At 46.7% G+C, this 22,705-nt stretch overlaps 1 protein-coding gene across 2 annotated transcripts in view; it reads right to left on the reverse strand.

Annotated features, from left to right (window-relative positions):
* Positions 1–7,342: 7,342 nt before the first annotated feature.
* The window catches only part of PDE10A (phosphodiesterase 10A), a 625,228-nt gene continuing 609,865 nt past the window's right edge, over positions 7,343–22,705 (reverse strand). For both annotated transcript variants that reach the window (XM_086708295.1, XM_086708293.1), the window contains 4 exons: positions 22,206–22,317; positions 19,386–19,466; positions 15,657–15,745; positions 7,343–13,187 (listed from right to left, as the gene is read on the reverse strand). In XM_086708295.1, the coding sequence (XP_086564421.1) occupies positions 13,070–13,187; positions 15,657–15,745; positions 19,386–19,466; positions 22,206–22,317 (400 nt within the window). In that variant the 3' untranslated portion in view covers positions 7,343–13,069. The remainder of the gene's footprint in view (positions 13,188–15,656; positions 15,746–19,385; positions 19,467–22,205; positions 22,318–22,705) is intronic.

Below are 22,705 nucleotides of genomic sequence, written 5' to 3' on the forward strand. Positions count from 1 at the left end.
CAGCGCCCCTCCCCCCCCACTGGGTCCGCTCAGCGCCCCCTCCCCCCACCCCCGCTGGGTCCCCTGGGGGAGGGCCCCCCTGGCACCCCAGAGGCTTGCACCTGCCGCTCCCCCCCCCAACCCGTAGGGACCCAGACCGCCCCCACTTCTCCACTGCACGTGTTCTGAGAGCCCAGAAGAATTCACATCCGACCCGGGGGGTGGGGGGGAGGATTTTGAGAATCTTCAACAATTCTTTCTTTCTAGCAGCCCCCAAACTTAGTTGATCACGCTGTTTTCTTATTTTTCTTCTCTTTTCTTCTTTTTTCTTTCCTTTCCTTTTCTTTCTTTCCTTTTCTTTTCTTTCTTTTTCTTTCCTTTCCTTTTCTTTCTTTCCTTTTGTTCTTTTCTTTTCTTTTCTTTTCTTTTCTTTTCTTTCAAGGTAGGACTCTGATGAGACAACATGCTTTTAAAAAAAGCTAAATTCAGGGACACCTGGGTGGTTCAGTGGGTTAAGCCTCCAACTTTGGCTCAGGTCATGATCTCATGATTGGTGAGTTCAAGCCCAGCACCAGGCTCTGTGCTGGCCGCTCAGAGCCTGGAGCCCGCTTCAGAGTCTGTGTCTCCCTCTGTCTCTGCCCGCCCCCTGCTCACACTCTCTCTCTCTCTCTCAAAAATAAACATTAGAAAAAATTAAGAAAAGCCAAATTCATTTTATTGCCTTTCTAAGCCTCTTTGTCCTCAAATAGCACCAACGTAGTCGCTTTTGGGGGAATTGCAGGGTAAGGTCAAGCGGTATGATTTTTCTTTGTCCTCTGGGGACTTGTCTGTCCCCACCTCTGGGGAGGGTTGTGACGCAGGCAGAGGACAGCGGTTGTTTGCAATGGCTCTCCTTTCTTGGGCTTGGTGTTTGTTTTGGAAAACTGATTTCTTGGGAGGAAGCATGGCTCCGGGAGAAGAAAAGAGCCTTTGCAGGGGAGAAGGAGAACAGGAGAGGAGGCTCCGAAACTTGAGACAAGAGGGTGGTAGGGGGCTTTCCCAGACCACCCAGCTCTCAAGGCACCGGGCGCGGTGCAGGAGATCCGAGTGGACCCCGAATGTCCAGGGGGTCCCCCGGAGCGCCCCGCACTGATCCCGCCCTCCGGCTGCCCTGGACAAAGGGCACCTCACGGGAACCGGTGTGGAGCAGAGGACTCCCTCCATGCAAAGCCCAGGGACTCGCACGTGAGCTCGAGTCCCTGCTGATACGTGACAGCAAGTTTGCCACCAGCCAGCAGGAAGGGAGTTGCAGGTCAGATGTGGGTTTTGAAAATGAATCGAACACTTTTGTACTCCTGTATTATAGGGTCAAACTCGTACGCACGAACGGCATCATGTGCTATCCTTTCAAAAAAGAACAGTAGAATTGGGCAGCCGCGTACCCACCACCCACATGCAAAACTTCACATTTTGACTTATTTGCTTTATCTGTTTCTCTCTCCGTCCTGCTGAAACTTGTGACTCAGCAGCAGACATCATGAGTCGTTGGCCCTGAGTCCTGGAGCACACATCTGAAATACAGACCTCGTCCCAAAGCACAGGCCGTCTTTACACGTAAGAACTCCCAGTCCTTACCTGTTGTCTGCTAATACCCAGCCCAGGATTAAAACTTCCCTAATCACCCACAAAATATCAATTATAGCTCCCTTTTCAGACACGAATCCATACATTTGTTACCTCTTTTTTCAATAGCTTTACTGTATAATTTACAGACGACACAATTCACCCGTCTGAAGTGTCTCTTTTCACAAGCGGGCCCGCTTTTCCATTTCTGTTAATGACATTGACATTTGTCTCGTCAACTGCCCACTTTTGGGGTTTGTCTGGCTGTTTCCTTTTGTGCTGTGGTTGAACTTGCCCGCTGGCCTGTGTCGTCCGTCAAGTGGAGGTTGGGTTTAGGGCTCGATTTTGTTTAGGGTGGACGGTAAGAACACCTCGTGGCTGGTGATCCGTACCTTCTGTTACTGGTGATGTAGGATTTGGTCACTGCCTTGTGGGGGGCGGTGGTTACCACGCCGTCTTGTTGCCGTGACGGTAGGTCCTTCCCTCTGTGATTGGTGAGCGGGCTGTGATGTATACGTGGGGTCACGAAGCTGTCCTGTCTCACAGGAATCTTCCTTCCACGGGCTCTCCCTGCCTCATGGCTTACTTTTTCCCTTTAAGTGCGACTTTCCGAGGAAGGGGTTTGTGCGTGAGTCGCCCCCAAAACTGCCTAATGAACTCAGTCCTTTTTACTTTGCGTCTCAGTACGGACTTACAGAACTTCACTTATCCCATGGAAAGTCATCAATTATACTCATGATGCTTTTGCATAAGTTTTATCGAAATACATGTAATCTCCCACGAAGCACTCTTCCAAGGTGTGCATTCAGCGGTCTATGGCACGTCCACGGTGGAGTGGTTCGTGGCACATTCGCAGAGATGTGCGCCCACGGCTCTTCTCTCCAGGGGACATTCGTCGTCCCAGAACAAAGCCCACACGCGAGCAGAGGCTCCCGTGTTCATTTCCCTGCCAGCCCGCGGCAACTGCTGACTTTTCTGTCTCTACGAATTCACCTGCTCCAAACATTTCGTATAAATGGAACCATACGATGTGTCGTCTTCGTGGTGTGTCAGCGCTTCCTCCCGTTTTGTGACCCAATGCCACTCTGTCGTGTGGCTCCAACACGTTTGAGTGTCCATTTGTCACGTGACAGACACTTGGCTTGTTTCCCCGTTTGGATATTCCGAGTGATGCTGCCGTGAACATCTGTGTACAACCTTTTGTGTAAACCTACGTATTCGTTTCTCTTGGGTCTAGAACCGGGGGTAGAATTGCTGGGTTGTAGGGAAACGTTACGGTGAACATTTTGAGAAAGTGGCAACCTGTTTTCCCAAGTGGCCGCGCTGTTCCGCAATCCCGCAAAAAAAAAAAAACCAAAAAAAACAAAACAAAAAAACCATGGTGGCTGTAACTTCTCCACCTCTCCACCCTCCCTTGTTAGTGTCTTGTTTGTTCCAGCCATTTCTGTGGGTGTGATGTGGCCTTTCATTGCATTTCCCTAATAACTAATGTTGAATGCCTGTTCGTGTGTTTCTTGGCCATTTATAGATCTTCCTTCGAGAAATGTCTATTCAAATCCTTTGTCTATTTCTCGATTGGGTGACTTCCCTTTTTATCGTGGAGTTTTAACAACGGTTTAGGTATTTTGGATGCGAGACCCTTATCATATATGTGATTTGCAACTTTTTTCTTTCATTTTGTGCGTGGAGCTCTTTTGATGGTGTCCTCTGAAGCAGAACTGTTCTTTTTGCAGTGAAGTCTGGTGTTTCTATTTTTTCCTTTTGTTGCTGGTAGTTTTGGTGCCATAGCTAAGAGACTATTGCCTACCCCAAGGTCACTTCCATCAGTTATCTGCTAGAGCGCCGTCTCATTAGACAGGTTCACCACCGTCCATCACCGCTCTGTCTCTCGCCTGCCCTGATTTTCTTCCTTGCAGTTGCCCCTACCTGACACGCTACGTTCGCACTGGCTCGCCTGTCCCCCTCCGTCTTCCACACCGGACTGTCCCTTCCTTGAAAGTAAAGCTTCTCTCGCTTTTTCCCGGGGCTGGATGCCCAGTGTCTGGAACAGAGCCAGGCTCATGGCGGGAAGTCACCATAGCCGAGGAAATGATGCCCAGAGCACAAGGCAAAACGGCCCCATGCCAGAGCCCAAGCGGGGCTGGCCAAATGCGTCAGAGCAAAGGCCCTGGGCGGCTGGAATTTTACAGAGCACACTGGAGGACTGCAAAGGAGCCAACGCAAAACAAAAGCAAGACAAACATATTTAAAGAGCAGAGATATCCTGGGAGGGCTCTGTGCGTTGGAGACTTTTTACAAACAGTAAGCGCCCTGAGAGGGGAGAGCAAATCCTGGCGTGACGGTTCATTTCATGTGTCAGCATCTGGCTGAACATCAGTCCAGGTGTGTCCGGGGAGGGGTGTGGCTGGACCACAACGGCGCTGGAATCGGTGAACTGCCCGCGCCCGGCTGTCCTCCCAGGGGGGCCAGCCCCTCCCACCGGCTGGAGGCCTGAGCAGAGCAAAAGGAGGAAAAAGGGGAATCTCGCTGTCTCTGCCCGACCCGGAGCTGGAACATCGGTCTCTCCTGCCCTTGGACTAGAACGTAAACCACAGCTTTCCGGGGTCTCCACCTTGCAGGTGGCTGGTCACGGGACTCCTCGGCTTTCAACACCCTGGGAGCCAGTCGTCGTAATAAATGCCTGTGTGTGTGTGTGTGTGTGTGCGCGTGTGTCAGTCAGGGTTCTCTTGAGAGACAGAACCAATGGGATGTACACACACACACACACACACACACACACATATACACACATATATGTAACGTGTATGTGTAGACATCCCACCGGCTCTGTTTCTCAGGAGCAACACAGAAATAACGAGTAATACAGCTGGGCCGACCCTGATAGACTCTGAATGCTAGCAGGGCATCGAACAGGAGTAGCACTTTTATTCTGAAAGAAAAGCAACTTTAGGGAATTTGAATAATTCCGTTGGTGATGGCTGCACCTCACTGTGCTGTGTGGACCGAGATATCAGCTCCTCCGTAAATCCTGTCTGTCGGGACAGCATGGGGGGGGGGGGGGAGGGGGGGGGGGTGTCTCGGCCGGCCTGTGTAAAGAACAATCTAAGGAATTCTCTGAACCACTGGAACCAGAAATGTGAAACCAGGGATGGGATATGCCGGGAGAGCAAACACACATTTCACTAGCCCTGACTTCAGTGACAAAAATGTGACTATTTTTCTAGAACCGTGTTCAATTTGCCTTGAATTCCTAATTTGTCCAATATAGGAAACTTTTTCTAATGTTTATTTTTGAGACAGAGAGAGAGAGAGAGAGTGCAAGCAGAGGAGGGGCAGAGAGAGAGGGAGACACAGAATCTGAAGCGGGCTCCAGGGACTGAGCTGTCAGCACAGAGCCCGACGTGGGGCTCGAACTCATGAACCACGAGATCATGACCCGAGCCGAAGTCGGACGCTTAACCGACTGAGCCACTCAGGCGCCCCATTTCTAAAACCTTAAAAAAGACTCGGGCATAAAGAAGGCGAGACAGCTTTCGCCAAATAACTGAAAGGCTGTCAGATGGAAGAGGAAGGGGACTTATCCACGTGACACGCTCGTACCTTGGAGTAGAAATTATAAAGCTACAGATTTCTGGGCAACTTCAGATAGAGTTTTCTGGCCACCAGAGCCGTCCAACAGTGGTCCGGCTTGTATTAGAGTATTACATTATTACAGTACCCCTGGAGTGAGAAGTCGGATGACCATCTATCAGAAACGGCACGTAAAAGATATTGCGTTGCGGCTGGAAGGTTGGACCAGTGCCCCCACAGTCATGGTTCCACGTGGACACAACTCAGTTCCCAGGAGGCTCAGGAAATGGGGTGTTCTGACGCATGCCTTTTATAGGGTCCTTTTTTTGGTCTACGGCCAGTCCGGGTCCAGAGACGCCTGCCAGGGTGAACAGGGGAAAGCTATTTTCTTGATGTACTTTAATTTTATTCACGTGTCTCAGTCCTTCCGTGTGCTGAAAGGTCCGAATCATTTTCTCCCCAGTGACTTAGCCTTTCCCATACGCTAAGAGCATTCTTCTGAGCAAGCCTTCTACGTAATTAGTGATACAGACATCAGAAAGACCAGATCCTGATTATGCGTAATTACCGTGTGAAAATTTAGAAGTGTGTGTTTCACATACGTTGCTGATGTTTCTTTTCTGGTCAGTTTCCTTTCTCTCCTCAACATCAGTGAGGGGAAAGCCTAAATCTGTCATGCAGCCGGTGAGAGGCTTCTTTTTTTGTGTTTGACGACGGGAGAAGGGAGTAGAAGACGGCACAGAGGTCACGGAACAACTCTGCTGTTCCAGCATGGCGCTTCGGTATTCTTATGAGAACAGCGTCAGCCGTGTGTTATTTGGGAAGTGTTTAAAAACCATGAAACGTGTGAGATTTTCAGGTCTGTAAATGAGTAGTTTCCCCTCTCTCGGAACCGTGACGATGTGGACATTAACTGCTGGGCAAGTGTCCAAGTGTCAGAGGCTGCGGGGAGGTGAAGGGGTCAACGCGAAACCTACGGAAACGGTGTCTCCTGCTCCTAATTCCCCTCCTTCCACACGTCAAGTGCCCGGTAAGCATGTTGAATGCATGTTGGCCTGAGAAGTGTTGCTTTTTAGGGTTCCTTTCGCTTTAGGAAATGGGTACGACGGGGAAACGTTCCTCTCCTCGAAGCTCTTGAGTTACAGAAGGCTGGTGGAAAAATCAGACATGGGCATATAAAGGATCCAGATTCGGATCAGCTGTCCAGGGTACCACTCTACAGCCCGAATTACCAAAGAAGTTCATGGCTATTTTAGCTCCTGAAATATATGATAGTAAATGCTTTTTATTCGGTTTCACGGGAAATGAATACTGAACAAAACTCCTGTCTACAACACAGTACGGTGCTATGCACTCAGAGGGCGTTCTGTTAGTAAGAGTTGGGTGTGGGGGGGGGGGCAGTTCCTTTTTAAGGGATTTCTACACTTTTGTCTAATTCACAAGGCTGTGGACTCTCATATTTAATACCGTAACAGGTCTTTATTTCAGGAGACATGTATCGTGTTTGCTCCCGAATTTCGTCTTAATACCTTTCTGGTGACGGAGGGTCTGTGGATATACAATTGAACTCCTCACCCTTTCGGTCTTAAAGATTTATCGTTTGCCTGCCCACCTGATGGTCAGCAGAAAAGTCACAGTTTCTTGAAGCAGAGGTTTAAAGTAAAGCCACGAGTGTGCTTATCGTGGTATATAGATTACGTGAGGTTTAGCCTAGAACATTTTCGTCGCCCTAGCAGAAGGAATCCCCACACTTGCACACAGACGCGTGCGTGCGACACGAGTCCTTCCCGCTCCTGAGTCTTCCCCCTCCTCCAACAATTTGGATGGTTCCTGGGGATCCCGAAGGCCAGGGAAGCTACTTTGGAAGAAGTCTCAGGGTCAGCGCTCAGGGCCATTAGCTTTGTAACCTGATGCTTGAGTTGCTCTCAAATACTCTTCAAACCTTTCAAACGACACAATGGGATTCACAGATCATGTTACACGATTTCACATCGCACTCAGGCGGTCTCTTCCTTTCCGCTAGGAAACGGCTGCGGCAAACATACCACATCGTGTCAGCGTGGACCTGGGGTTTTCTGTGCAGACAAAGCCTGAGTGTTTGCAAACACGCTTCCGTGGAGCCAGCGTGTGTCCTCCCCAACGTACGGAACATCTCTTACCTTCCCCGCAAATGATAAAACGTGAAAGAGGATACTTTAAAAACTCTGTATTCAATTATTCACACCAAAGGATATCCATTAAAATTATGAACAGCTCTACATATATTTCATGTATCATACATATATATATATACTTTGTATGTATAGTTACATATCGACAAAAGGTTTCTTGCTGCTCTAAGCATGTGAGTAAAACAAAGCTACATTTTTCAGTGTAACACCCATATGTGCATATATACCGGCAGTCTGCATTATGAGTTTATTTACAACTGGCCTCGGTTATAATAAATGATGACTGTTCTATTATACAAACGTAACAGTAAAGGTTTCTTTTAGGTACAAAGACTGCAAATGAAAACGTGAAAAAAATTACACACATGTACAATATTTATAATTTATAAATGCCAAGGTAAGACCTCTTTAAATTATTGCCCTTGCGCATTTTACAAAGATCTGTAATGTGTCACCCATACAAAATAATTGATTTGAAATCTGCCAACTCATCAACTACCATGAAGCCGGAAACTCTTTCTCCTTCCAAAAGAGAGCCCATTAAAACTTTGGATGCAGACCCATCACCCCCACAAATCTGTTTATCGAGCGCGCCCTGTTTCTGATGGCTCGTGGCCCATCTTACGCCCTAGCGGTGTGGGCTCAGCAAGATTACTGCCAGCAAATTCTTCGGTACCTTGACTAGGGAGGGAGATAGGATCTCTTCTATTCGTACGGACCTACAGAGAAAGCCACCTCTTCAGAAAGTTTCAAGAGGCTGCATTTCCACGAAGTTTGGGTAACTTTCACAGTGTTTTGGGCGAGCACGTTATTTCACACGGGTCACTGGGTCGGGTCCGGCGAGGCGGTGGAGGCATCGTATAGACATTCCTCCTACAAAGAAGTCTATCGTCCTTTCCACGCGCACACGAAATGGATACGCAGAACAGACACCACAGACAGATCATATGGGAAACAATCCTGCCGATCTGGCTTTTACTCAGGCTGTGTGAGATACGGCACGGGACTGGCTTATCGTTCAAGTGGCTAAAGAAAACACCCACAAGTCGCAACGCCCGGGGTCTGGTCATCTTTCAGGTGGGCCGGAGTACCGGCTGGGACGCTTTTCAACCTTAACTTGTGGTAGGAATGAAAACGGTCCGTTTAAACTTCTGCAGCTATACCTCAAAACCCTCAGCTGGCACCCCCCGCGCCAGCCAACTGACGTCTCTACTCGCCACGGCGGACTGGGCTCTAACTGGGGGTCCGGGTCCTCGGGTGACACTCATCGACGCCCCGGGAGAGGCACGCTCGGGTCTAGCCCGCGTCCAGTTCCCGTTTTCCTGACCCTCGCTGTGAAGGTCGGTCACACCGCACGCTGGGTAGACAGCCCCGTGGTCCACCGAGGGGCCGAGGGGGGCGGAAACTTGACAGGCGAGCGAAGGGAGTGGTGCTTCTTTGAATTTCGAATATTGTTCCTTCGGGAACATTCACGTCCTTCTCTTTGTCTCACCCCTTTACTTTAGAACCAGAACACAAATGAAACGTTTTTCTCTTTTCTGCTATTTTTTTTTTTTTTTTTTACCGTCACGGAAATGCATCGAATGCTTCAGACAACCGAAATATCCAGTACAAAAAAAAAGGACAAAACACACAAAGTGTGAAGCACTGCCTGGGGGATCACTAATTCGAACTTAAGATGAAGCGGTGAAAGAAATCGGCAGAATGCGTCTCAGGGTAAATACTTAAGCGAAGGCAAAACGGAACAGCCGCGCACTGCTGGGGAAGGGGGGCTGTCGAGAACGGGTAATTTACATCTCACAGAGGTTTTTAAAGCCAGGCTGATAACTTGCAGCCAAAAGGGTCACACTAGTGCGACCGAAGGAAGGAGTCTTTCAAGAATTAAGCCCCAAATAAAACCAGCGCAGTGCAGAAAGCAAACACAGGTCCGAAACAGATACAGAAGTGATCTTCAAAATCCAAGTCATGCGTATGTACCTGAAGCCCAACGAAATCACACCGTAATCGTGTCGCAGTTCTTGGAAACGCTTGCAAAAAAGCCTGCATCTGAACGGTTCATTGGTTACAGTCATGAGGGTGTGTGCGAAGGACATCAAATAAAGGACAGAAATCTGAGGAGAGAACGGTCCTTCCTATTCATTCAATTTGATCAAATGAACTATAGATGTGTCCCTTTAAATGTTTTTACTTATAATTAAGCAAGAAGAAGAAAACAATAACTCTATGAATAAAGACGTAAAATCACAGAGTTTAAAATAAAGGCACAGGCCCAGGCATGGTGAAGAATTTAGTCCTATTAAAGCTCAAACCTTAATTTTGAGTTAAAAGACCAGAAACGTAATAGTCAAACTAAATCTATTACAAAATCCAGGTAGCTAAGGATTTTATGCATCTATGTGTATCACGTACAAACATATCTAGAGTGCCCAATCATACCAATAAAGCAAAATTCACTGAGATTAACTGTGGAAAAGGAAAAAAAAAGAATCTAAAGCTATCTAAAAAGCATGCTCAAAAGAGGAAACCTACGCTGAATAAATCCAGTTTCCAAGTAGTTCTGTCGTCGTCACCGTGAGAACACGTCACCTCGAGCGGCACCGTATCATTTGCACAGACGCCTTCCCACGGAGGGAAGCGTCCAGAATGAGGACGGCTGTGCTGAGAAATTCAGCTTCGTCTCTCCTCCATGACTCTGACGAGCCTCACAGAGTGATGAGGGCTGGGATGTGGATCTCAATCCGGCCCATAAAAGGGCCACTTTTGAGACTGACTTTCCACATCCATTTATATTTGTTTAAGTTTTTCTAATGAATTAAACCAAAGTCAGCTATTAATTAATAAGATGCTTGGGATTTTTAGAATTTTATTCCAGTGCCTAAGTTCGATATTTCATGTTGCTGGCAGGCATTTCCAAGAAAATTTCTAGTTAAAAAATACAGTCAGTATCTCTGGGGAAGATGATGTACGAATTGCATTTGACAACAAAGCTGTGTCTATTATCCATCAGCACAACCACTAACAATTTCCACAAATCGAACAAGCTACACATACTCACAGCTGGTTACCAAATTTATGCGGAGGGAAATTTTGGCCCAACATGAAATACCACCTTAATGAGAAACTTGTCAAAATTTCTGGTAATTAAAGCCATCTGCCCTTTGAAGAAAAGATCTGGGAGAAAGATGAGGACAGAACTCAAAAGTTTGTCTGCCAAAATATAAAAATACTCCTAACTGCATTGTTTCCAAAGCAGATTACTGACTAAATACCACTGCATCTTGGGCCCAGTTTAGGTCAATCTATGATTCCGAAGTAGTACTAAGGAATATTCATAGTTTACGTTAGAACGTAGTCCTTTGTTCAAACTTCGCTTTGATCATGAAGATACCTTAGGAGAAATCAGCCAATCGATAAATCCACGTACATTTCTTTGGAAAGTTGTTCAAAGAACACATCACCTGACATAATACACCTGGCTATGCCAAAATACGAGACCTTTCTCTAATAATCTTCGAACGGCACTCTTACAATGGAAAGATAGCCATAGGATTCCTCCCCCTCATGACTGTTTTCTGTATCAAAAAGCCCAATTCACGCATTCTTTTAAGATCCTTTTAATTAAACCCATCTTAAATGATACTTCCTCCCCTGGTCCCTTGCATTTCAGTCGTCGAGTTAAATTAGATGCCTATACTAATTCTCGCGAGTGAGGTTCGATTTGGTGGGTCCAGTTTCATACATGCGGGTGCGGAAAAACATGCAACATTTTAGAATCCAATCCTGTAAATGCACTAACGTGAAAAGGGATGTTTTCTAGTCCGCTCTTTATCAAACAATATACATTTTCCAACACGCGTCAGTTTTTGAAGAAAGGGGCTCTTACTTTTTATTGATGTCTTGCATCTGTCTCCCTTATACATATGTCCTTTCATACATGTGTGTATATCTGCGTGCGTGCGCGCGTGTGTGTCTAGTTACAGTGGTATTTCATTTTACCTCGTATTGCGTAACAGCAAATGGAGCCCCACGTAGGGAAGATGGCAACTTTCAAAAGCCCACAGGGAAACTGAACACATAGTGTTAATTCTAAAATAAGAACGTTTACATGTAGCTAACTCTTCTACAACATAAATCGTGTTGTAGAAACATTTAATCTTTTTGGCAAAAACCATATGGATAATAATGTGTACATCACTGAATATGTAAGAGAGTATTTCCAAAATTGATTTTATTGAAAGTAATATGCCAGTCTCCTGCCACAGGAACAGTAGCTAAGCTATTTGTTATGAATCAGCCCATCACTTCTTGAGACTCGAATTCCTTCGGGGTCGGGACTAACCACAGCTTTGGAGGTGACCTTGCCATGGTGCTGAAAATCAACAGCATGAACGGGCACCAGAAGCGACTGGCTTGTAATCCTTGTACGAAGGGGTCCAGACTCTTGTGTATTCTTCAAAACGTTTACGTTGTACAGTAATAAGAGTCTACCCAAAATTATACAGAAGAAACTCTCCAAATCACAGGTTGCGGTGTAGATCCTTGACCTCGAGCAGAGGAAAGAGGACAGAAGTTCGCCCCGAAGTATCCGCACTGGGTTCCACTTCCCGGTCACAGACGGAGAGCGTGGGGAGTGCGACTGAGGAGCACAAAAGGGGACGAGCGGGAAGCGGGCACGGCAGATCAAAGTAAAAATTACACACGACTTAAATTTCACGGTTTAATGTGATTTTAAGAGAAACGTATGGTATTTTAATGAAAGAATTCGTAGAAGAAACCTCTCATTTTGAGTGTGAGTCTCAAATTTTGCAATGACACCAAGTGAAAATATAAAGAAATCATTATTAAAATTCACATTTTACATCCCCTAAGACCTCTCTGTTAAGAAAGACTCATATGCTTGGCTTTTGTTTTGTTCTTTATGCAAAGGGTTTAGAAAATTTGCCTACAATGATGGGAAAAAAAAAAAACAACACCAACTAAAAAATATTCTTTGCCGTTTTTTGGTGGATACTTGTGGTTCGGAGATTTGTTATGGTGTATACTTGCCTCTTTTCTCAGGACAGAAAGTCCACCTCATTCAGTGTTTGACCTATTCATCTAAGCCCTTCAGTATAAACCTAAAGAACACACTTTTGTCCACCTAACTTTTAATTCACGAGGCTCTGAAACAGGAGTCTGACTACCGTCCATCGCTGATTGCAGAAAGACACTTCTTACGCTGTCCCCTCAATGACGCTTGTCCTGAGGCCGTCTGCTACACTTCACACTAATTACAAGTAGGTCACACACAAACATTCACAACAGTAATATGTAAAAATTCCTATTTAGAACCAACAACGTCAAAGCAACATTGGTGTTAGAACCAAAGTACAATATCAGAGTAGTACCATTTTAACCCCTCACTAGAAAGATACAATGGAAAAGTACCCCCTTCTGAATGATTGTTGTCCTATCCCATTAAGGCCTCAGCAATATGCGCCTATTAGAAAAGGCCAGTTCACAGGTCAAACGGGGTCACGTGGACAGCCGATCTGGCCCCGGGGTGGTCCTGGTTGGTCACCGTCTACGATGCGTTACAGACGAGACTGGCGGGGAGTCATCCGCTTGCCGTGTTTCCCGATGTCACCTTGTCGAAGAGGTCTGCAGCCCAGTTACCAGGTGTAGGTTTCCCCCCCCAAAAATAAAAGGAAGAAAAGTCAAAGAAGCAGGACGGGCGTCTTCAGGTGGGACAGCTGGTCGCGTAGCGGTCAGTCCCCCATCTTCACTGGCAGCTTCTCGGATGGCTCGTGGGCCCCCGGCTGGGACGAGACCCACACGGCACTCTCCTCCCCTCGGATCACCTTCTCCCACTGGCTCAGGTTATTCCTACGGATAAGAGATGCGGGGACAGGTGATGCTTGAAAAAGGACTTCCGGACTCGGGTCTCAGAATTTAACCACACCGCCCTGAGGCATAGCTGAGCAAGAGGGCTTTCTGGTGCCCTCCTGACTCCGATAATGGCTTTTGTGCCGTAGCCACGCAGGACCCCGCTAGGTCTCCCTGATGTGGCCCTGCACCTTGACTTACTCAGCAGAGCCTCAAGCCACCAAGGCTTGGGGGGGGGGGTGGGGGGGAACCCGTTCCCACGAGCTCCAGGCAAGGGTACAAAAGGAGAGCTCAGCTCGGGACTTATCACCTCCTCATCAGTTAGAAAGGCTGACTGGAGGGGCGCCTGGGTGGCTCAGTCGGTTAAGCGTCCGACTCTTGGTTCCAGCTCAGGTCATGATCTCACAGTTCGTGAGTTCGAGCCCCAGGTCGGGCTCTGTGCTGACAGTGCAGTCTGCTTGGGATTCTCTCCCTCCCCCTCTCTGTGTCCCTCCCGTTTGCTCTCTCTCTCAAAATAAATAAACATTAAAAAAAAAAAAAGCTGACTTGGAAAGGGGCACAAGCTGTCGGGAGTACTACCCAGGAGCACGGAGAGAAATGGAAAGGAAGGGAGGCTCCAGCAGCAAAAACGTTCGCCAACAGCACCAACAGCCAGGAGCCCGTGCTCTGCAGGTGGAAACAGTGCGCCACCTGGGCTCCCTGTCACGTCATACCCGAAACAGGAAAGCGGTCCTATTCTGAACACCGTGTCACATATAAAAATTCACCCTAAGTTACAAGTGACACAAAAGTGGGACGTTTCCTTGTTGCACTAAAGCCATCTTCGTGCTCTGGCAACCTCTGGTGTCGGGTGTTGGCTGCCGCCCCCCCGCCCCCCCCCCCCGGCCCTTCTCTCTCTGCATCTGCAGCTCAATGCTGCAGACACTGCCCCTCAACCTTCCGGAACAGTGTGGCACAGTGTGGCCGCCACCACCGCGGGACCAACATCCTGCCTCCCGTGGTTAACCGGGAAGAGATCTTAGCAACATCTCCCGCCTTGCAGCTTGCTTTCTTCTACACAAAGTCCACATGAGACACACAATTCATACAGAGCACACGCACGGGAAGACGCCTCTGGACAAAAGCAGTCTCTAAAAACACAACCTGAAAACTGTAACATTTTACCTTCTGTGCCACATTATCGCATGACTTTTTCCCGGAGCCTAAAGGGGGTTTTTGACACATCGGAAAAAAGGCCTATACTAATTTTGCTCTTTCCTCGGACACCAGTGATACATGATGAATTTTTTAAGTGTTGAGAAGGTTAAAATGGCCTTTAACGGATTACGTGGTCCAGCCAAGTACAACGAAGCAAGAATGCGTCAAAGCTGCCGAGACAGAAGAATCCCAGTGTTGACCGTGATGGTGATAATAATATAATAGAAAGTAGTCCCTTCTGTTGGTTCTAAGTATTTAGCATAAAACACAGATAGTGTTTAGATAGGAAAAGACTTTGGACTGTTGCCTAGGTTCTCTTTAATCACCTGGATTTTGAGTGATTTCTCTTTGGTGGGGCACTGACTTTTCCAACTGATCCCATCAGGATTGAGTCCTAGTTCAAACTCCCTGTTGTCCACAGGGCTTAGTCCTGATGTAAAAAGATAATACTTTAATAAACTAACCACTGCTGAACGTCTGACGGTTCAACAAAATAGGCTGGGATGTCTTACGTTCATGTGTAAAACTATCAGTCTGTCCACGCAGTCCCCCGCCCCCCCCGCTCAGTGTGCCCACCCCAAGCCCCAGGGTGCTTCATGGTTAAGTTGTTAGGGAAATCGGCTGGACACCAGCTCACGTGCAGAATATCAGCACGTATGGCCGCTCTGCTCATAGCCCTTTGACATCCCCACAGGGGACTTCTTCTCGAAGTCAAATGGAAATCTTACAAAAATTCCAATGTCCTTAGCTGAGCTCATCCCTCAAAAGCGAGCGACGGTGAAGGGGCTCAGAGACATCTGAGGTCAGGGTGGGTGACAGTCGGCTTACAGCTCTTCTGGGGAAAAGACAGAACTCCCCGAGAAAGAAGATCCCACGCTGGTTCCCGCTCCTCATGTGCCTAATAAGCTGTGTGACTGAGGCTGAGCCCCTCCCCACAAGCAGCCTCGAACACACAGCACGGCCCCTGTCTTTTCACACACACACTGGCCATAGATCCCTGGGTCGTAACAAACCAAATCCCAAGCCACACGCCTTCTGGCTCCTTTTTGGCGGTTGCGTGACTTTATGAATGTCCTTAACATATACTTGGTACTTAGAAAAACACACGGCCCATAAAATTACGTTCATTGTAAACCTTCGGGAAGACACAACACACGCCGATGGGACAGAACAATCCTATATGGAGTCTTAGTCATTTTTAAAACTGATGCCCCCCCCCCCAAAAATAAAATAAAATAAGACTAACATCCCAGCTTACGCCACGGTACGTACCTGCACGCCTGCAGGAGAGGCTCCGTGGGCGGGAAGATCTGGGTGAGGGTCGTATAGCAGGGGATGGCCACAGCGTTGTAGAAGCCCAGCTGCCCCCGTGCAGAGCCACGGACAAGAAGACACAAGACCGCACGTTAGCGACTCTAGTAGATGCCACTTCTCAAGCGAAGCTTCCACTTTCCCACTTCTCAAGCCTAACTACGGAATTAAGTGTTCTAGTGTTGCTCTGTGATATCTGGGCTCGGCGAATACCGCTGCGGAGGGCGTTCGAAATGCCTTAAAGTAGTTTTTGAAATAACACACAGGAAAAGAAGTTAAACTGAAACCCAAGGGCAACAGCCAGTGAGACTCCATTTATGGATCAGTCAAGTTATCAATTCAAGTACTGTTCTTGTTGCTGGTCAAAAAATAGTTTTCTTTTTTTTTTTTTCTTTTTAATGTTTATTTATTTTTGAGAGAGAGAGAGAGAGAGAGAGAGAGAGAGAGAGAGAGAGAGCGCGCGCCAGTGGGACAGGGGCAGAGAGAGAGGGAGACACAGAATCCGAAGCAGGCTCCGGGCTCTGAGCTGTCAGCACAGAGCCTGATGCGGGGCTTGAACTCTGGGAACAGAGAGATCATGACCTGAGCCCAAGTCGGATGCTTACCCGACTGAGCCACCCAGGCGCCCCAGAAAGTTAGTTTTCTACCACAGACATTTCAGAGTCAAACCTGCTATTTTTCTACATGGAGGCCTCTTTATAACTTAATATTGGGGAATCAGCACAGGGTGTTTTGTGGGTCTGTTACCCTTGGCCTTTGGTGCATTGTTTGGTCTCCTGAGACGTTCTTAATCTCCCTCCCTTTTTTTTGACCTACAACAAATCTCATTGACTGTATCACAGTTCTTCTCAGGTTACAGTTCTTTTAATATGCCAGATTTCAGTTTTTGATCTCTGGCACTTAAAAAAATATATTAAGGGACATTTTATTAGGAATTTCAGGCCACAGTAGAAATAAATGCTTCCAGCCCAGACTGGCCTACTGAAGGCTGGATGAAAAAGACCTTTTAGACTGTTAGCAGGGAACACAGAGGGTCTAGCTACAATTATCACCAGATCTGACTGCCTCTTTGAATGAGGTGACCCCCCAAACCAGGGCTTACCAAAGTGTTTTAAAAAAAGTGAACTTCAATGAGATGCACCCAAGGTACAGAAGAGCGGACTCTCCTTGGTGGTTACTTTCTGCCTTCTGCTGCTGTGCAGACTATCTGCACTCAAACTCATACTGTAAATGGGTTTGGCAATTTTGGCATAAAGCCAAACTCTTCCCTTAATTCAATGGTGCTGGAACACGGTCCATTCTCCGACGGCACCTTCAGCCATCCTGGGCTTTCGGCTGGGACGAAAGCTTAACTATCCAGAAAGAACTCTGTTAGGTAGGTATCTACCAGTGCAATTGCTAGATTGTAGGGTAGCTCTATTTTTAACTTAAATTTTTTTTTTAATGTTTACCTACTCAGGGAGAGAGAGAGAGCACGAGCAGGGGAGGGGCAGAGAGAGAGAGAGAGAGAGAGGATCCCAAGCATGCTCTAGTGTGGTCACGGCAGAGTCAGACGCCTCAATCTCATAAACTGTGAGACCACAGCCTGAGCCGAAATCAAGAGTTGGGATGTTTAACCGACCGAGCCACCCAGGCACCCCTTTAACTTTTTGAGGAACCTCTATTCTGTTTTCCAGAGTGGCTGTGCCACTTTGCATTCCCATCAATAGTGCATGAGGGTTCCTTTTTCTCCACATCCTTGCCAACACCTGTTGTTTCCTGTGTTGTTACTCTTAGCCACTTTGACAGGTGTGAGATGATATCTCGTTGTGGTCTGGATTTGTATTTCCCTGATGATGAGTGATGTTGGGCATCTTTTCATGTGTCTGTTAGCCATCTGGATGTCTTCTTTGGAAAAAATGTCTATTCATGTCTTCTGCCTATGTCTTCACTGGATTATTTGGTTTTTTTTCGGTGTTGCATTTGATAAGTTCTTTATAGATTTTTGATACTAACCCTTTATCAGATATATCATTGATACAAAAGTACTGATTCAAAGGGGCCCATGCACCCCAATGTTTATAGTAGCATTATGAACAGCCTACTTATGGGAAGACCCCAAATGTCCATCGACAGATGAATAGATAAAGAGGATGTGGTTTATATACACAATGGAATATTATGTAACCACCAAAAAGAATGAAATCTTGCCATTTGCAATGACGTGGATGGAGCTAGAATGTATTACGCTAAGCAAGTAAGTCACAGAGAGACAAATATCATATGATTTCACTCTTATGTGGAATTTGCGAAGCAAAACAGATGAACACGGGGAAGAGGAAAAAAAGAGGAGAGGGAAACGAACCACAAGAGACTCTTGATGGTAGAGAACAAACTGAGGGCTGCTGGAGGGGTGTGGGTGGGGGATGGGCTAGATGGGTGATGGGCATTAAGGAGGGCATTTGTTGAGATGAGCACTGGGTGTCGGATGTAGGTGATGGATCACTGGGTTCTACTCTTGAAACCAATATTGCCCTGTATGTTAACTAACTAGAATTTATATAAAAATTTGAAAAAGAAAAAAAAAAAGAACTTTGTCAGATCCCTATCTTAAGCCATTGTAGCAAGATAAGATTCAGAGGAATTAACAAATCAAATAGAAAGCCATGAAACATAGGGTGAGTAAAGAAAACAGAGGCAAATGCTTAATCACATGGTGGGACAGGACAGGATGAGCAGAGGCCAGGGAGGGCAGACAGGTCTCAGGAGCACCTACGTGGGAAAGCTCCATAAACAATATTAAACAGAAACTAAACTGCAAAATACACACGAGACAGGCCTGCCAGGTGCACGTTCAGCAGGAAGGAACAACAGGCCCCCCCATCAGCAAAGCTGGCCAAGGACGCGAGCACCCCGTGGACGGAAGGCAGTGAGGAGGAGAAAGCCACAGGGCCTTTGCCTTTCTCTGTGCTGGCGTCTTCGAAACCTGTGGACCTGCCTGAACTGCTGTATTAATAGTAAATTAACTCTAAGTAAAGTAGGAAAACTTGAGACCTCATCCAAAACCATCATCCTGTGCGTTTTCTCAAATGTTTTCTAAACTAAATTCTAGGTTACAATTATTTGTCCGCAGCTAACTTCCTCGTGACGGCGTTTGAAGAACGGTACTTTCGAAAGACCGTGGGTCTGAGAAGTACCTTATACCACACATGCACACACGCAGAACTGACAGGGCACAGAGCTGTTAAAACATCACAAAACTGACATCAACCATGCGGTAAGACCTGAAAAAATATTAATTAATGTCAACTGACCGGAAGAGAAAACCCAACATGTACTAGAACACTGTGCGTTACTTGTTGGGAGGAGAGGACCTGATCAAAACCTAGAACGCTTCTCTCTAAAGGATACCTTTGCACAATGACGAAAGGTTTTCTACTTGTTAAAAATATTAACAACTCAAATCCATCCATTCCTCTATTTCAAGTCACTGATTACTGCGCTCAGATCTGTAGCAAGAACTGAAGGCAGGAGCAGCTGTGGATTCCTGAAATCCAACTAGAACTTCCTGACCCTGGTCTTGTTACCCGCAAACTCCACCTGAGTAGAGAAGATTTCCGGGCCTAGGCTCTGCAGGACGGTGGATACTTTTTATTCACGGATGACTCTGGGAGCGCCTCACGTTATCTGACCTTCCAGCAGGACCCATACCTGGCCCTGTGGGACCTCGTCCTTCTTGTCTCTGTCCATCATGGGGATGGGCTGTATTCCCAGCTTCTTCATCTCGTCACCCTAAGATAAACAGGGAAAGCCAAGATTGCTCAACTTATCAATGGTCACAAAGTTCTGACATTAACGAGTTCCCTTTATGCATTAATTTCCTTCAAAATGGATAACACTCTGGCTACTGATCCACGCAAGTGTCAAAACAAAAACTTAACGTATCATTGTTTGGCGTCTATCCTGATGCCGTCTGTTCTGGTTCCGCTGTGTGCGAGTTAGTGACAGGTATGACAAGAGGAGCAGAGTAACCAGGGAGGCCCAGTGATGGCCAACAGAGCCTGGAACAGATCTCGTGGCCTTCTCCTCACTTACGTTTCAAGGGAGTCTTCGTGTGTGTTGAACTGGACGGAGTGAGGCTCTAGAGAGAAATGTTGTATATCAAGAATAAACACGAGCCTGCTAGAACGGTGTAACTGGCTGTAAGCATGGCAAAGGTTATAATCACAGATGTTTATATTGAAGATTGACTGTGTCGCAGCCTCTGGGGTAGGTAACTTGTGGCTATTCTTTCATTCAACCTTCATGGAATACTAGGGAGTTAGAAATTATTGTCCCCATTTTATAGATTTTAAAAATTCTTTCCCTCTTTTTTAGTTATTTGTTAAAGACCATTAAAATCTTTCTTAATACATCCCAACTTTTTCCTTACTACCCCATGTCCCTCACATTTCTTAATTATTCGATTATTTTAATTATTTCGCAATCATGCTTACGTTTAGAAGTCAGATGCACAGAACTAAGACCATCCTAGATTTGCTAAGGTCCAGAAATAAATACCTATGACCCTCATGAAGATTTCCAGGTACAGGACAAAGGAAGCTGTGCTAACAACATGAAGGCACGTGAGCACAGCTTTTGCGATAGTGTGGTCGCTTTTAAACGTTAACGTCAGGGGTTCTCAAACTTTTTTGTTTTCCGTTCTGAGTGAGTGAAGCTAGCCAGGCCTCTTGCTCGAGGATACCACAAGTGCAGTACGTGAACAGATCTCGACTAAACAGTGACCTGACTATGTACTGTACTCCCAGACCAAGATAAATGCTAACCAGGAAAACAACAGAGTGTTGTGGAAGGTACACAATGAGGACCGTCCCTAGAGCAAGGCCTGCCCAGGAAGGCTGCAGAGGGCAGGGCGGGGCCAGGGAAGCCGCCCTGGGTGGCGACGAGAGGGCCTTGGGTCAGGGAGTCCAGACAGGTTGAGACGTGGCATAGTCTGGAGGGACAGTGGTCCATGTAGATGAAGTCCGTGCTTTCGGTCTTTATCACAACGGCACGTGGGGGCAGACTGCCAACAGCGCTAACGTGGCCACTAGCCCGCAGAAGGGGCAACTGAGGCACGGGGCTAGGTGGGGGGCTGGCCTGAGGCTTCATCCCCAAGTACAAAAGCAGGATTTTCATCTCAAGCAGCAGGACATCAATGACCACACTCTGAGTCACTGCTATTCTGACTCCAAGCGAAAAGGCAAGGACTCTGGTTAGAACGCTGCGGTAATTTGGGCGCAGAGCGGCCAAGTCCTGGAGCGGGGAGGCGTGGTGGGTGCTGGGCAGAGAGTGGACCTAGCGAACCCCAGGGAGGTCAACAGGCAAGACGCAGCGACATCCGTCTCCTCTCATGGACTACGAGGTCCGTGAAGACGGTGTTCCTGGGCACACTGGGAGCTTGGTCAATCTCTCTGCACCGTTTCATCAGTGCAGAATAGAGAGGGAAAAAAATCTACGTAACACATCTGTCACATTTAATTCGTGTTTTAGAATCCAAATATACTTATTAAAGTATGGGTTATATCAGTTAAATAAAATTATCTGCAAAACAATAAGCTAGCTTTAGACCAGTTTCCTCATGTGGTATTTACCGAATGTACCTCACGCAAGAGTGTGTATGCACAATGTGTAAGGCATTCTGGAAAAATAACACAAGTATAATCAGCTCGAGGCCTGCGGTCCTCACGCAGCAAAAATTTTTCTCTTTGCCATCATGAAAACAATTTAATGTCATAAATCATTTCTACTAAATTTTCAACTGAATGGTTTTCTGGTTTTTACTTTTTACAACCATTCTTTCATACGGGTGAGGCCTAAGGTTTGAATCAACAACTACCAAACTCTCCGCCTTTCAAATTTAATTTTACTTCTTCCAACCAAATGAGGTACCCGAAGATTTAGTTTCACTCCCCCCACCTCACTGTAATCTTTGAGTATGCAGGGGCCTAGCTATTTGTGGAGTCATCTGAACAAGAGAATATTCCACTTACTCGTGGACAATTCAGAAAGAAAACGGAGAAATAAAACACTGATATCTTGATCAGAAATAAAAATTTCTGATAATTTAGATCATCCAGTCAAGAACAGGTATGAATTAAAGTAATATCCATGGTTGTTTCACGTATCAGGAGTTTTAGGAGTTAAAAGCACACATGCTCTGTAGAACTCCTAATTTGCAGCTGAATTAACTATCTGGTATATTCGCAGAAACTCGTACGTCTCTGGTACAAGAGAATTATCCCCCAAATTTCCAAGTGTGGACACATACAGCATGTGACACTGAGGGACTCACAATGGGCTGTACGTCTGCGTAAATGTCTTTGTGTCTGTGCAGAAATGCTAATTCCTCTACTGCAAGTGATTGACAATGGTTTTCCGAAGGAACCAGCACCCAGAGCAACTAAGATACTGTTACTTAAATACCCGCACGTTTACGTTCTCGTCCAATTTGTTCTCTTTTCCGCGTTCATATAAAAATCGAAAACATACCTCAGCCCAGAATTCTGCATATATATCATTTGCTGTCAGTTTTGTAACCGGCCACAGTTTTGTTACGGAACAAAGATCACAGGCAGTCATCATCAAACCAATGACACGGTCTCTGGAACACAGGAACATAAAACGGGTCAGCGTGGCGTGGGCAAGACAGGCTAGAAAGACGTCTGCATTTTCAGGAAAAAGAGGCTTTAAGCAGGCATTCCTTCGTGACGAGGAGGAGGGAGCTGACGGTACAAAGCCAGCAGGCAGGGACGGAAGTGCAACGAAAGTGCGGTGATAGCCCAACTGGAAGGGCATCGGTCACCTCGGTCACCGGCCGCGGGAAGGAATCGGCACGTGTCCCTGCTGCCTGGGTACCATGGCTGAAACCAAAGAGGATGCAGGCATGTACCTAAACCCTAAGTCCTCTACTGAGCTTATACTGGGCCAGATTCACACCTTCCATGGAGTTCTGGAAACGCACGAGGCAAAGAAACCTTGAAGAAAACCAT

The sequence above is a fragment of the Puma concolor genome, chromosome B2, assembly GCF_028749965.1.
Source record: "Puma concolor isolate L17-30 chromosome B2, mPumCon1.1.hap2, whole genome shotgun sequence".
Classification (NCBI taxonomy): Eukaryota; Metazoa; Chordata; class Mammalia; order Carnivora; family Felidae; genus Puma; species Puma concolor.